Source organism: Rhinopithecus bieti, unplaced genomic scaffold (genome assembly GCF_001698545.2).
Source record: "Rhinopithecus bieti isolate Rb0 unplaced genomic scaffold, ASM169854v2 scaffold_7884, whole genome shotgun sequence".
Lineage (NCBI taxonomy): Eukaryota > Metazoa > Chordata > Mammalia > Primates > Cercopithecidae > Rhinopithecus > Rhinopithecus bieti.
In genome coordinates, this window is record NW_016806331.1 from 4,499,565 (window position 1) to 4,516,479 (window position 16,915).

The 16,915-nt window shown below is 33.3% G+C and overlaps 1 protein-coding gene across 1 annotated transcript in view; it reads right to left on the reverse strand.

Moving 5' to 3' along the window:
* ERGIC2 (ERGIC and golgi 2) overlaps positions 1-16,915 on the reverse strand; it is a 42,851-nt gene that overhangs the window by 7,587 nt on the left and 18,349 nt on the right. The window contains 5 exon segments of the mRNA XM_017875606.1: positions 2,672-2,773; positions 3,620-3,675; positions 10,007-10,102; positions 11,243-11,344; positions 15,243-15,283. Of these exon segments, the coding sequence (XP_017731095.1) occupies positions 2,672-2,773; positions 3,620-3,675; positions 10,007-10,102; positions 11,243-11,344; positions 15,243-15,283 (397 nt within the window).

Sequence of the window (16,915 nt, forward strand, 5' to 3'; positions counted from 1 at the left end):
GCCCAGGCTGGTCTCAAATTCCTGGGCTCAAGTGAACCTCCTGCCTCGGCCTCCCAAAGCGCTGGGATTATATAGGTATGAGTCACTGCGCCTGGCCAGCATTTCTTTACAGTACAGAAATTAAGAATAAAATAAAATTATAAGAGAATAACCACCACAAGACACATTTTCAGTTTCTACTAATATCTTAAGATATACACTACACCAAAATCAAATTAGCTAGCCTTTGAATAAATACAAGGAACTGATATCACACTAGGAAGAAAACTAAAGAAACTACTCAATGATGGCCTGGGGTTACTGTGTAATCAAAAGGATCATTTTTATGTAGTCATTAGGCATTTCTAAGTTTAACACAAGTTTTAAATATCAGTATATTGCCAATTACTAATTAACTGTAAACAATTACCCATTCACATAATATAAAACACGTTAATTCTCTAGGTCTAGAGAATTCTCTGGAAAAATTATAAATAGATACATCTATCTACAGGTTCAACTAGATAAGTGAGTAAATGTTTTTATCATCCTTTTGTTAGAGATGAAGCAACTCAAGTAGAGGGATGTTAAGAAACAGGCCAAAGTCCAAGTTATTAAGTGGCAGAGTGAGAACTTGAATCCAGGCGGTTTCACTCAAGGGGAGCACGGTTTTAAATTTAAGCAGAAAAAATTATCCCAGATTTAAATAGAAGCTTGCACTCCTGTGTACATAAAAGAGTAAAAGCTTTGAGCTTCCTCTCCACTTCTCTCTCACTCATGGAAGGAATGATTCATCTGCAGAAAGTAATCATGTGTGGCTAAGCCACTGAACTAGATAGTATAGGCATTCTCTCTTTTAAACACCTCTGTCTTTAAGACATACATATCTACCTCTCTACCATTAGGAAAGTGAGCCATCCCTGCCATTTGGGAAGTTGGCAGAGTAGGAGGAGTATGGAGTTAGGTTAACCAGTTTGTGGCAGCACATATAGACTGTTTTATTTCTATCAGCTTCATTAATAATAAAGCTGCCTGCAATGCTCTCAAAAAGATCATCCCTTGGCTCACTTACTTACTTCACTCAAGTTTTTTTTCAAATACCACAGCCTCTTCCATGCCCTTTCTCATATCATAAGCAATCCCCTTTATTTTGTTCAGAGCCATTTGCCCTAACACTTATTACCTAAAGATCTAATTCCCTATATGAATGTGTGCTCTATGAAGGGCAGGGACTAGGTCTATCTTGTTTATCCAAATCTGCACTGCATTAAAGATGTTAATTGTTAAGTAACCCTTGCAATACTTCTGGAGAACATCAGGAAAGGGATAGGTACCTGACACAGCAGATATGTAATGGTGATGTTTTCTTTTAGGAAAAGAGGCCGAATGAAACATATATTAGGGAGGAGAAAAGTATACAAACTGCTTTAAAGCTCTGAATAACCTGATGATACTCACCTAACAGCATTTCAGAATATGACTCTAAATACCTCTTAGTTTCTCTCAATTTATAAAGAAGTGCACTTAAAAACAGTATTTTGAAAATTAACTTGTTTATATTTAGAAGAGCTTCTGTACAAAAATTTGTAGTTCATTTTAACATCTTGAAACAAAGCATCGACCAGTATGTTTCCAAATGAGCATCTCTCAGGTAACATGCAATTCATTTCAGAGGAGAATTAACATACGCTTAGATTACAGATTAGATTATACTGACTAAAGCTTATAAATCTCAAAATGTTTCCATCCACACATTTCTAAATTTAGTACACTCAGCTTTCCTGAAGGGAAACATTCCCACATGAACATAAAATATTCATAAATGTAAATCAGTATTCTAAATTCTAAACATCTTTAATATATGATTACAACACTGCTAAAAAGTAAAGAATATGAATAAATCTAAATAGAATACTAATAAATCTACTTAATAAAAAACTAAATCCTTAATTACAATTTTACAAAGGACAGAATTCCTACTAGCTGAATAAGCTTCAGGAGTCCTTTAAATGTCCAATAGCTGGAACATGGTATATAACATGACTATTTTAGAAAGAGGCAATCAAAAACTTGCAGAAAACAGACAACTTTCTAAAAGCTAAGAAAATTATCTTTCCATATTTGGATAGACTTGATTCTTTAAATGGAGCAGAAGGTTAAAAGAACATTTTAAAAAGGTTATCTGTGCTACGATGTACTCCTTCTATGTTAATAACCAAACCATTCCAGAATAACTAGGTTTCTGGTGTTTGTAAAACTCTCCAGAGAGGTTTCTAAAATGATACATATGCATTTTAAAACTTTGAACCTATATTATACAATGAAGACAATTCTTCTCATAATGTTGAAGCTTTCCTTCATTCTTATTCTTTCTTTGGTGAATACAAAAAAGTGCAGTTATGCCCTATTAACGTATTAACTTTTCATCTATTTCTACTGATTATATTGAACTCCTTCTGCCTTTTAACTACTTCATCTTTTAACTTGAATTTCTTTATTCTGTTCTATGGCTCATATTTGAATATTCAAATTTCATCCACTAATAGGACAAATTCTCTCCACACACATCTCACTCACTAACCACTTAAAGATTATCTTTACACAGTAGTTAGGAAGACATTAAAAAGGTATTAATATTCAGGTTATAAGCAAAATTTTCTACACATAAAATCCAAACAGTAATATTAAATACTTACGATCTATAGCAATTTTTCAGTTCCATCTAAAGGATTAATAATTGCTGGAACAAGCTCTCCAAAAGACAAATGATCTATTCTATGAGAAAAGTTGTAGGTAAAAGGCAAAAATACAAAAGCAACTTAGCAGACGAAATTATATTATTCGAAATTACATGTTACAGGGACTGGTCCTTATCTATTCTCAAATGAAAAATGTTTAAAATCTGCAAGGAATAATAATACAGCACTTTAAGCACATTACTTTGAGAACAATAAATGTTAAATACATGTGAATTAAACTGTATAAAATAAATTTGGAACAAATGCGTACATCCTCAAATTTTGTATTATCATAAAATTTAACTTCTAGAAAATATTACTATAATAATGAAACAAAACATATACATCTTTCCTTTTCCAAATCATCATATAGTAATAGGACTGTGATCGTTAGAATTGGAATGATGTCACATGTAAGCCATATTAATTAACCTAATCAGATATATTTTTAATACACACTACTGCTTTAATGTGGGACTCGAACTAATTTTTTCTGGAATCCAATACTTGTTTTGTCTTCTAAGCAGACTTTAAAAAACTTAAGTCTTATGACCAATCATGATACCAAACTAACACTGATACTTTATATGTGTCTATAATATTCATATTTCAATTTGCAAATTGAAATAAACTGCAAATGTATTCTTTTCATTATCCCTAAAATTAGCAGAAATGTGTCAAAGTTATAAAAGTACACTAGACTTTCCTCCCTAACCTCAGCAACTCTGAGCCATGACCAAATACAAATGCAGATTAAAGTAAATCAATTTAAAAATTTATTTTTTCCTTTGGATGAATATGTTTTCAAAACAGCTCACTTTCAACTACACTGCACCTGCACTTTAAAAAATAATATTTTTTTTAAGTACGTCTTTACTGAAAAAAAGTCAGAAACTGCTTACATTCATGGTTGACAAGTGCTGCCAAATGTGCATGACCACGAGGATGTGGAATTGCCCTGAAAGGAGAAAAAACAATATTAAAGTAATACCATTTATATATATAATTAGTTAAGATCAGAAAGTGGATCTTCCCTAAGTTATATAATTTTTCTTAGTACAAAAATAACGTAAGAATGTATTTGGCCTATGACTGAGCAGACAAGTCTACTCATCTCAGCAATGCAATAAACTGCTGGAGGTTGGCAAACATTTTTGGTAAAGAGTCAGATAGTAAATACTTCAGGCTTTGTGGACCGAGATGCAAAATCAAGTATATTATGTAGTTACATAATGAGAAAAAGCAAATTTTCACAAATTTTTCATTGATATAATAGTAATGAGTCCTTTTTTTTTTTGTAATACAACTGTTTTGCAGGGAGATTACACTTTGTTTAATTGGGGTTTGGAATGTTCCCTACTTTCAAAACTGACCATAAATCTTTATCTGATGATGATGATCTATAATGACATTTTAAGTATTTCATCTTTGAAAAATTAATCCACGAGTATGAGCTGAGCATATTCATTGCTTGAAAGACATTTACAGAATGCCAGTAGATTTTTCTCCTAACACTTATTTACCTATAAACATGTTATTATATTGCAGATTAATAACTTCCAATCTAAATTAAAGCATAATTTCCTCAATTGCGCAGTTAAATGAATTTGAAACATGGAAATTTCCTTTGTATTTGCATCAATGTCTGAAGTTCTGGAACTACAGTTTGAAAAGTCAGAAAATATATTCAAGTATGAGAATGAGTCTACATTCTTGCTTTAACTTTTGACAGCAAATGCTATCAAGGCATGAAAAGTAAAAGAAACCACTCAAAATCACTAGTCATTGAAACAACTTTACTACAATATAAATTTCACAAAAACTGGTTTTGCCTTATACTTTTAAGCTAAATTCATTAAACATTATTAAGTCTGCATGAAACTTAATTTCAAAAAATATTCCTTGCTCAGTAATTGTAACTGATGGAAGTTTTCTCATTCAGAAAAAATCCAATCTTGGCACTGAGCTCAAAAAATGTACTGCTAAGCCATCAAACTGCTATGTAGTAGGGCAAGATGGAATATTTAGTTTTTATACCTGACCAAAAAAAAAACCATGGAAATGTCAATATTTAGGTCCAGGAGAGCAAATGAAGTTTACTATTGACACACCAGTTTAAAATACACAATGAATTCAAATATTTTCTGCAAAGTACTACTGATGATACAATGGATAACAACAGGCATTAAACACTACATTTTCACAAGGTTTGAAAGGCATCCAAGTAGGCCTTTTTCTGCTCCACACACCACCATCAGTTATAATACATTTGTAACATATACCAACCAGATTCCACTTTGGGATGTACTGAATTTGGTTCTCTCAATTTCTATGAAAATATTCTTGCCTATAGTTTTTGTTGCAAGCAGGTGATTCATAGATACTAATTCTTCAATCACTTGAAATTCAGCATTGATTCCTCGATTAAACAATAAGCAGTTCTAGTAACATCTGCCCACTCATCAAGAATTTAGAAACTACTCAAAATCTCCTGGTTTGTTTTTGAACTGGCTATTAGATACTGCTCTCAATGTCCTCATCTACTGGAACACTTTTCTTGAAGAAGGCTAGTCATCTAATTGTCTAAAGCAAATTTATTTTCTCTGGAGTCATTTCTTTAGCTTTGGCAGTCAAACATTGCTTCAAAGATTTATCAATGGTTGGATGACTTTCCTTACTTGCTAAACAATGAGGCACTTAAAGATTACAGCTTCATTTTCACTTTTTATAAAATTCTAGTGTTTGGATATTCCATTTTTAATTTTCTAATTTTTCTGACCATTGCTTTTTTACAGGTTGGTAATACTGTGATGAACGATCAGTCTGGCACCATCAACATATACTGTATTCTTTTCAGCACAATTAGTGTCATGTTCTGCAGCCAAATTTGATCAAATAATCCATAGTCCACTGTGCTTTAAAAATGCAACATTTGAAGTCATATTTCTTTTTTTTTTAAACATACTATTACAATAAATAAATAAACTGCTGCAGGACAGGAATACACACAGCACTTTCAATGCTGTCAAATTATAACTGCATCACTGCAATTCATAGTATACCAAAGTACAAAGTAATGAGAAAGTCATATACAGTCTCTGCCAGAATTACTCAACTGTCGTACTGTAATACAAAAGCAGCCATATATATAAACAAATGAGCACGGCTATATGCCAATAAAACTTTATTTTTGGACACAAATTTAACTTTCATGTATTTCTCATGTATTATATTATACCCCTTCTAATTTATTTTCAAATATTTAAAAATTTAAAAACCATGGCTGGGCAAGGTGGCGCACACCTGTAATCCCCAGCTCTTTGGGAGGCCAAGGCAAATGGATCACTTGAGGTCAGGAGTTCGAGACCAGCCTGGCCAATATGATGAAACCCTGTCTCTGCTAAAAATACTAAAATTTCGGGCGTGGTGGGGGGCTACCTGTAATCCCAGCTACTCAGGCGGCTGAGGCAGGAGAATCAGTTGAATCTGGGAGGCAGAAATTGCAGTGAGCCCAGATCACGTCACTGCACTCCAGCCTGAGCAACAGAGTGAGACTCTGTTTCAAAAAAAAAAAAACAAATAAATAAATAAAATTTAAAAAATAAAATTTGAAAGCCTTTCTTAGCTTATGAACCATACAAAACAGGTAGTAGGCTGGATTTGGAATATAAGCTGTAGTTTGCCTATCCCTGCAGTAAACCTTTGTTCTGTCATACACTGTTATCTTTCAAATTTAACCTGTTCTTTTAACATCTTTATACTTCTACAAATAAGTATTATCCTTCCCTGTTCCTGATTAAATAAAAAATAAAAAAATCACCTTGAAGATCTCCTTTACCACAATCTGCTTTACCCAGTTACCAATTCTAGCGATTAACTAAAAAACTGAAAACAGAAACTCTCCATAAAGGAGCCTTCTTTCTTTATTTATTACCAATTAACTGTCTGTCACCATTGTCAAGTTTCAGAATATGCCGTAGTAGGTCTAAACATTGTTTAATTTGTTCTATGTGTTACCTAGCAAAACACCAGGCACTTTAAAAAAGGCAATACAATGATTAGGGAAAAGTATTAACTGACATTCAACACAAAGTATACTAAAACTCTGCTCAATAAAGCATTTCCTGATGCACTGGAATGATTGGTAGTTTGGTCTCGTAAATTCTTCTGTGGTCACAGTCAAGTATATTACCTCAAGCTTAGTACTAAAAAGAAAGTCTACTGTCAAAAATTATTCCTAGCTCCACTCATATTGTCAGCCTAACAGTGTTCCTACTATTATTTTCAAACAAACAAATTCAGAGTTTTTCTGAATAACCAAATTACAATACTACACATTGAATATCCCTTATCCAAAATGCTTGGGATCAGAAGTTTCAAATTTTAGATTTTAGAATATGTACATTTTATTTGCCAGAGAGGCCTCCCTAATTTGAAATCTGAAACACTCTTGAGCATTTCCTTTCAGCATTGTGTTGACAATGCTCAAATTTGGAGCATTTTGAATTTCAGATGTTCAGATAACAGATGCTCAACCTATACATTTTACTTCAATGACCTCTCTCACCACCCAGGATTTTACTCTGAGAATAAAGAGCTGTTTTAAATAATATTTCCTTTTTTTGTTTGTTAACTGGTGTATTCATTTTATGAAATAACAGCATATGTGAGCATCTTCTTCAAAAAATTAAATTTAAAAATCAAATTAAATCACCCTAGTACAGATGACTGTAGCTATCTGACACTTGTTAAAACTCTGCATAGGGAGGATGGATGTTCAGAATTTACCTGTTTCTTTTCTGGAATATTTTCTACCCTATCAGACAAGAATCTAGCCTGAATGACTTTCAGTGGAGGAAAAGTTGTTCTGAAAATTGTTGGGGGGTGAAGAGAGGCATTTTGAGTTGTCAGAATTATTGGGAAGGGGTTGCTATTGGGATTTACTGGACAACAGCCACAGAAACAAGGCATCCTACAATGAAACTGACAGTCTCATTCAAAAAAGAATCATCCCAGGTTTCGCCTGAGTTTCAAATGCTCTAAGAGATACTCATCTACATGAAAAGTCTATTATAATAATCTGAGTCTAGAACTGAACTCCATTTAGCTATATAAAGTACCTGTTGTCGTTTTAATATACACTAAATCTCCCAGAAAACTAAGGGAAGCTTATATTGTTTTGTTTAATATTACAAAGAGGTATTCCTATTTCTGAATATCATCTCATCAATGGAAATGTCACTCATGGTATTTGAGTAGCCAATACATCTGTTTCAGTTTGCATTTGTAGCTATTACATATTTAAAAATTCTACATATAAGTGGTAAGCATCTGCCTACTTCATTATGTCTTCTAGTGTATTCACACTTAAGCATATTGAAATACAAATTATGCTACAAATTATGTTCCTTTTATTACTCTTTTATATTACAGTTGAGATTGACATTGGGTCTGAGAGGTAATATGAGACCTTGAAAAAGATCAATATTGAACTTGACAAATGTAATACTAAAAAATTAGGAGTGGGTTTACAGGATATTCCTGAGATGACAAGATACGAACCAAATGCTTTTCCATTTGGCCTCTCTGATAGTATGAGTTACCACCTGTGAAGGAAAGTAAAATTGTGAAAAGACCAAACACAAATTTTAAAAAGGGACATAATATAGAGTCTGATATAATATTTGTCAAAATTTCTCTCTTTGAGTTGGTGTTGGACTAAAATATTGTTTGTATCCAAAGGTGCGATAAAATCTTCTAAATTTCTTTAAGCTACGATTTCAAGACATTCCAAGGTTCCCAGCAACAGGCTGGGTTGGAGATGGGTAATGGTAACAAAACAACGAAACATAAATTTCAAGAGATAACGAAGAAAAAAATAAATGTTTGATCTGAGTATTGTAAATACTGAAATACTTTTTCATAGAAATCTAATGTTATCTCTCTATATATTTTAAAATTTCCAGCCATGCTCTTTCCTGCTGTATGCCCTTCCCTCCTTTATATATTAAATTCCTCCTCTTCTCCTAGTGTTCAAAGGTTTTCCTCAATAAGGGCTCAACTGACTTGCAGCGTAAGTTTAATACCTTGTTAAATAGTCTCTTATCAGCCATACTTCTCCTTTACAGCCTCGATACAACTATCATTAAATAATTATTAACGTATTCACTGCTTAAAGTGTGGATTTTCTTACAGAATGTCAGGCCTATTGAAAATAACAAGTCATATTTATACTGTACAGTTTGGAATAAAATAAATTAAAAGGGCAAAACCTTTTATTTTTTTCTTCACTGTTTATCCTTAGTTTCTAGCATGGTACTTTGCACATAGCAAATACTCAAAAAATGTCTTGTACAATAAAGAATTGTTCAGTTCAGCACTCTATATGGAAAAGAGGATGGGAGGGAAAGACGAATGGATCTATTTATTCACTCAAAAATTTAACAAATGTTTATGACAATTTCTGTGCTGGGTGCTGCTCATATTTTTCCTTAACGTTTACCTAATTTAACTTTATATTCTAGACACTGCTAATTTCTAACTTTATCCAAACACTTGTCTAGGATTAGTCAGGAATTACGTTTTGATGAGGACCACCAAAACGTTAAGACAAAAACCTAATACCATACCAAAAAAAAAAAATGAACAAATTAATGAAATGTCTAGGTAAGAGCTCTCTGGCTACTAAAACCTGGCAAGTAGAAGGTTGTAACTGATATTTACCTACAGTTCAATTACTTTAATACACAACACATGACATGACTGCTTTACTTTTGTTTTGAAGTAGTTTTTAAAGTTAGTAGTTTTCTCTATCCTGAGACTGAAGCCCCACACAACAATCTCAAGACATTAAAAATACATATATACAGTATTTTAAGCATTCCTCTAGTAGTTGGCTATATGTTATTTGATTAGCAAAGTATTCATTTTTTTTTTTTTTTTGATACAGAGTGTCGCTTGTGGCCCAGGCTGTAGTGCAGTGGCACAATCTCGGCTCATTGCAACCTCTGCCTCCTGGGTTCAAGCAATTCTCCTGCCTCAGCCTCTCGAGTATCTGGGATTACAGGCGCCTGCCATCACGCCCAGCTAATTTTTTGTATTTTTAGTAGAGATGAGGTTTCGACATGTTGGGAAGGCAGGTCTTGAACTCCTGACCTCAGATGATCCACCCGCCTCGGCCTCCCAAAGTGCTGGGATTACAGGCGTAAGCCACCCTGCCTGGCTAGAATTTACTTTTAACCAAGCTCCAACTTTGTTTAAAGTATTTTCAGTAAGTGAAAAGAACATACTTGCCCACTGTTATGTGAAAATTCCCTGCTACTTTATTGACATATAGATGGCCATGAATTCTGCATGCATCTGGAGACTGTGATGAATCATCTTCTCTGTTAAAATAAGATATATTATTTAAAGCACATTCAACATAGTTACCATTTTATGATGAGAAAAATGTGTATAGAAAAAAAAAAATCCCTAAAGATCATTTTTTAGGTAATATTCTAAATGTTAAAATAGAATAGCAGTTTCCTGAAATCTAGACATTTATAAAATTACACATCTATAAACTGGGAAAAAAATACTTATTTAATATCTGTAACATTTACATAAATTTGAAATTCCATGGTTCTTCAACTCTAGCCAGAGGACTAAGTCCGGTGACAGAAGACTAAAACAAAAGAATTAATCCAAAAAGACATTTTCTTCATTTATTTCTGGTACTGTAGCAGGGAGAGGGAGGGAGGGCAGAAATATGATTGAGGTAAAGGAAAGGTATGCCACCTAAGTTCAAAGAGACAATGACATTTTCTTAGTAAGCAAATGTAAAATCTTGCACATTTTTATTATGTTTATGATTATAGCATTTCCAAATATCCACTAATTTTTTTTTTTTTCTTTTGAGACAGAGTCTTGCTCTGTTATCCAGGCTGGAGTGCAGTGGTACAATCTGACTCACTGTAACCTCTACCTCCTAGGGTCAAGCTATTCTCCTGCCTCAGCCTCCTGAGTAGCCGGGACTATGTACATGCACCCACCACGCCCGGCTAATTTTTTTGTATTTTTAGTAGGGATGGAGTTTCACCACATTGGTCAGGCTGGTCTCGAACTCCTGACCTCAAATGGTCCGCCCGCCTTGGCCTCCCAAAGTGCTGGGATTACAAACGTGAGCCACTGCTCCCAGTCTCTAATCTTTAAAATACAAAAACGTGAAATAAAATTTCTAACCAAAGCTTATGGATCCTCAAAATAGTAAATGAAATTAATTTTTCTTAAAACTCAATATAATTTTATATGGAGGTATACCACACATAAAAAAGAAAATTAAATGCAAATAAATATTTGTGATAATTCTGATCAAAATCACAGCCTATAAATTTAAGAGCAAAAGGTGTCTTTATAGTAAAGAATGATTCTATTTCCCCTTCTTAAGAAAAATAAGATTCAGAAAACTAAACCAACACTTTAGTTTTAACTACGTCAAAGTAAATTCATAATAAACAGTTGCACATTTAAAATACTGATCTCACCTTGGTGGAAGAGCTGTTGATGCACTTTTAAAAGCACTTTTAAATATCACATCTTGAAGTGAATGCTCTTCTTGTAGCCTACTCTGAATCAGCTGCAGCATCCTAAATAAGAAACAAGCAATAGTTTAGAACTACAGAAAGGTACACAAAGAGAGCTGACACTTATTCAAAAATGACAATGTTTAGCTGACTTAGCTAAACCATACATTTATTATTACAGGATTTCATAGTCTAAAATAACATACCAAGTTTTCTTTGGTCATTTCCTTGAAAGCAAGTGAGGCAGGGCGGCTAGAGGTCTAATAGCTGAGCTCCATAAGCCTGTTTGATCCCATCAGTAATGGATGTGCAGTCAGGATCACCAAAGTAGGGCTTCTACTCACTTAAGTATCTAAATTAATCTTTCATGCATACGTGCACAATTACAAGATTATTTTCTTTGTCAGACACTGAACAAAATACTATAGATACAAAGAGTAAGACAAATAAGGGGCTACACAATAGACTTGATGGATTTGAAGTGGTACATTACTCAGCATAAACTCATACCACAAGTATCTCATTTTAATTACAAGAATTTCTCTCTCTACAATACTTCTACCATTGAGCTGTGTTAACTCCTACAATTTTCGGCAATAACTTTGTGTCATCTCTTTTAATTCTATTTCTTTAAATAACTAATATTCCAAGTCATCTGTAGTAAAGTTCAAACTTGGTAAGTACAAAAATTATACACAGTGGGAAGGGAAGAATAAACAAGTGGAGCACAGATAATTCTAATAGCAGTGAAATCATTCTGTATGGCAGTATGGTAGATACATGTCATTATAGATTTGTCAGAACTCACAGAATGTATGTTCAACACCAAGAGTGAACTCTAATGTAAACTATGGTGATGATGTGTCAACACAGGTTCACTGATTACAACAACTATATCCAACCTGATGCAAGATGTTGATAATGGAGGAACCCACAGGGGGACGGGTATATGAGAACACTACTTTCTGCTCAATTTTGCTGTGAGTCTAACTACTCTAAAAGAAAAATACATATATGTAACTTGGGAAAAAGTTATAAACATAGGTACTCACAAAAAGAAAGCAACTGTAAATCTCATAATACTTTACCATCCCACCATAATGATAAAATAAGCACTTTCCAGATGTGCAAGCAGAAGATTAAAAACTTACGCATCATCTATCTAGAAAATTAGTAAAACAGGCCTATTTAAAATAACAAGTTATATTTATACTGTATAGTTTGGAATAAAATAAATCTGAAATCTAGACATAAAAAGTAGAAACCAGAAAGGTTCTGTCCAGGGTTTGAAATTTACAGTTAAAGAGAGATTAATTGTGATCCTAAATATTTTAGGAAAGTATTATAGATAAATTGAGAGAAAATTTAAATCTCTTAGAAAATTCCAGAAGTAAAGAACATTTTGGTATGCACATTAGTTAGGAAGATATAAACCTTGGGTATCTCTAGGCCATTCAAGAGCTACTCAATAATTTTAGAATCAGAACGTGATAATCTAGGATGCTTCAAGAAGCCAGATCCCATCTTCAGATTCAGACATTTGAAGACTTAAAATCTTTGGATCCAGTGGCAGCAGAAATGGAAATCTTCACATTTTTCTGTGTGTCTTGTATATTAAGAGTTCAACTTTTGAAGTACGGCAGTGATCAAGGAGTTTGATGACAACAAACTATACATACGTGTATATGTATGTATGTATTATGTGTGTGTTTATGAAAAAAATTTCTGCCTTCACTGTGTCAATAAATATCCCAAACCTATATTCCACACATGAAGGTATGCAGAAAACTACTGTGATGGCAAATTTATATCACCTTAAGAGTAGAAATACAATCTCTTCTCCCACTTATTACTAGTTTCGAGCATTGAAAAAAATTCTAAATGAAAGGAGAAATCTCACTTTAATGTTTCTGGATCAAAGTAAAGTATTTCATCTGCGGATGGGTTTCTACTAAAAATTCTAAGAGCCCAGAGACAGCTAACACTCAGTGCTTTTGTTCACCGACATTCAATTTCAGCTTTCATATAAAAACTCCCTCGAGTGGTGAAACTGGAAATTAAGAGAGAAAGACCCTTGGAATATGCTTAGGGACTAGAAAGAAAAAAATGGGTAAAGAAAAAAATTTTGGAATAATCTTAAACTATATAAAGCCTTTATAAGTGCAAGACATAACCTAGAAAATAAAAAGCAATATATGGGGGGTGGGAGACAGAAGCACTTATAACAAAGAACTATTTTCTTTAAAAGTAATTCTTATAAAAAAACTAACCAAGCAAAATAGGCATATAGGCAAACATTTTCACAAAAAAAATGCAAATGAGGAAAAAAACTCACAAAGACAGTCAATTGATTCATAAAGAAATGTTAATTAATAAAAGCATAGTACCAATTTTCACCCATCAATCTGGCATATATTTTTTAAAATTCTAGGTATTCCCATTGTTGGTGAGGTTGTACAGAAACAAGTACTCTAGCCTTTTGGAGTATAACTGAAATAATAATTTAGGAGGACATAGGCACCATCAAAATGTTAAATATCCTCAGAGAAATAAATTCTATTTCTAGAAATACACAAACACACAAACATATACAGAATTAGGTTCAAGAATGTTCACTGAGTATTGTTTTTAATATTAGAATTCTGAAAGCAATCTAAATACCTATCAATAAGGATCCAATTAAATAAACTACAATCTATCCATAAAATAGACCATTATATATATACAGAAATGAGTCCAAAATATCACGTTAGGTAGAAAAAAGCAACTTAATTCTGTATATATCTTTCTGTATAGTAAAATAATTATATGTTTTTATAGGTAACACATTATAGAAATAATATAAATATACTTATAAAATATAATGAACATATAAACTTTTATATATTATAAAATATGTAATATACTCATATATATCAGAACTATATAGAATTATATACTATATATTATATGGATTATATGTAAGAATTATCATAATTTTGTATATATACACAGAAATATATATAATATACATATTATATACATACACACAAAATGTCTGCCTAGAAGGCTACCCAAGAAACTTATTACTGGTTATTACTGCTAATCAGTGGCATTAGTTTGCAGAAAGATAAGGGGGCTTTTACATTTACTTTGTATCTAGGTGCCCAATCTTTTGGCTTCCCTAAGCCACATTGTAAGAATAATTATCTTGGGCCACACATAAAACACATTAACTACAGCTGATGAGTTAAAAAAAAAAAATCACAAAAAACTCATAATTTTTTCAGAAAGTTTACAAATTTGTGGCCAGGCACAGTGGCTCATGCCTGTAATCCCAGCCCTCTGGGAGGCCAAAGTGGGCGGATCACTTCAGTTCAGGAGTTCAAGACCAGTCTAGTCAACATGGTGAAACCGTATCTCTACTAAAAATACAAAAAATTAGCTGGGCATGCTGGTGTGCGCCTGCAGTGTGCGCCAGCTACTAAGGAGGCTGAGGCAGGAGAATCGCTTCAACCTGTGAGGCGGGGGTTGCAGTGAGCCAAGATTGCGCCACTGTACTCCAGCCTGAGCAACAGTGAGACTCTGTCTCAAAAAAAAAAAAAAAGTTTACAAATTTGTGTTAAGCTACATTCAAAGCCTTCCTGTAGGGCCGCAGGCTGGACAATCTTGCTTTATATCATTTCTATTCAAATTGAATTTTTAAAATGATCATATATTACTTTTGTAATCAAAAACATGTTGATACCATTTTAAATAAAAACTAAAATTTATGAATCAAAGTTTACCAGAAAAAAGATTATGCATGACTTTCTTAAGATCTGATGGTTTTTGAAATTGTAAAGATTATATTATATACTAAATTCTGCTAATAATTCATCCAAAGAAATCCCTAGAGAAATGTGTTAGTCCATAAATAGTTTACAATAGACAAAATATGACTTAGATTTCTATGGAGCACAATACTTTGTTCTCTTATTACCTCTGCCACTCTTTCTGCTGTGGTGAAAGATCAAATACTGCCTGAAATGAAAGAAAACATAATCACTAGCACTGTCAAATTATATTGGCTTTTACACTACAATTTTAAAATTTGTTCTTTGAGCAAGAAACATAAACTTATAGTGTTGTTAAAAACAAGTATTCATGGTTTACATTCAACTTCTATAAGTCAAATTAAAATTTCAATGTGCTATCTTTACTGAAAAATAGCATAAAGAAATTTTACGAATCACAAATATTTTCCTGTTACAGTTATCGACATTTACAGGAATATATGCAAGTTGACAATTCATCACATGTACAAAATGGTATCTTGGGGCTTAAAATCATTTAAATGATGCTAGCATGAAATTCACAAGTATTGGGGTAGAAAATGACATACAGAGTTATATTCAAGCATCCAAAGCCCAAATTCTTGCTGGTAAAACACCATAATAAAATCAACAATTTTGAAATGAGTTTAAAATAGCACGGTAATTCCCAAATGCATTGATCAACAAAGAACTACTTAAGAAATTTTATCTAGGTATGATCAAAGTCAGACTTGGCTACTTGTAGAGTCAGAGAAAAATATGCAAACTTCTCATAGTAGCTATATCCACAATTTAATTTTGCAACAATAATCCACTTTTTGGCCGGGCATGGTGGCTCTCACACCTGTAATCCTAGCACTTTGAGAGGCCAAGATGGGTGGATTGCCTGAGCTCAGGAGTTCGAGACTAGCTGGGGCAACAAGGTGAATCCCTGTCTCTACCAAAATAAAAAAAAATCAGCGGGTGGTGGGCTCCTGTAATCCCAGCTACTTAAGAGGCTGAGGCACAAGAACCGCTTGAACCCAGGAGGCGGAGGCTGCAGGAAGCAGAGATTCTGCCAATGCACTCAGTCTGGGCAACGAAGTGAAACTCCGTTTCAAAAAACAAAAAAATCCACTTTTCTAGTCCTGATTCACAGCACTACTTCTGTGACTTTTAAATTTAATTTTATCAATCTGGAACCTGCCTCTCCCATAACTGTGAGCCTCATGTCTAAGTTTTATACAACTATATGCTCCACGTTAAATTGTCCCAATCTTTCTGACGTTTCCTTTGATTATACCTCCTGATGAATTTGCCTAAAGCATGCTACCAAACCTTTTTCACATTATAGCACACAAGGAAAATGCTAACATCTATAGAACACACCAATAAGGCTGTTTGCAGTTACTCTCCAGCTAATGTATAAATAAAATGATTGACAGTGGGGACTCTATGATTCTTCCTTTGAATTCTATAACCTTCTTTGTACAATGTTTACTTAGCACAAAGGTATAAAGAAACTACTTTGCTAGGCCCTATGCTAATTCATTTTCTCACTTAACCTCCCTAACAACCTGGTGAATTTGTTACTCCTCTTCCCCTTTTACACAGGAGGAAGCAGGAGCTCAAAAAGTTACAAACTTTCCAAAATCACAGATAGTAAGTAACAACCAATACACAAACTCAGCTCTATCAGATTCCTTAATTTCCCACCTTCAAAAAATTTTTCTTGTCTTTAAATAGTAACTAAATGCAATAGAAATACTAGAATAGTAACCATCATAGCACATTGTATGATCATGGCTTGTAAACTAGTAAAGTTATCAGGGCTAGGTTTTAATATTCAGAGTGCATATTA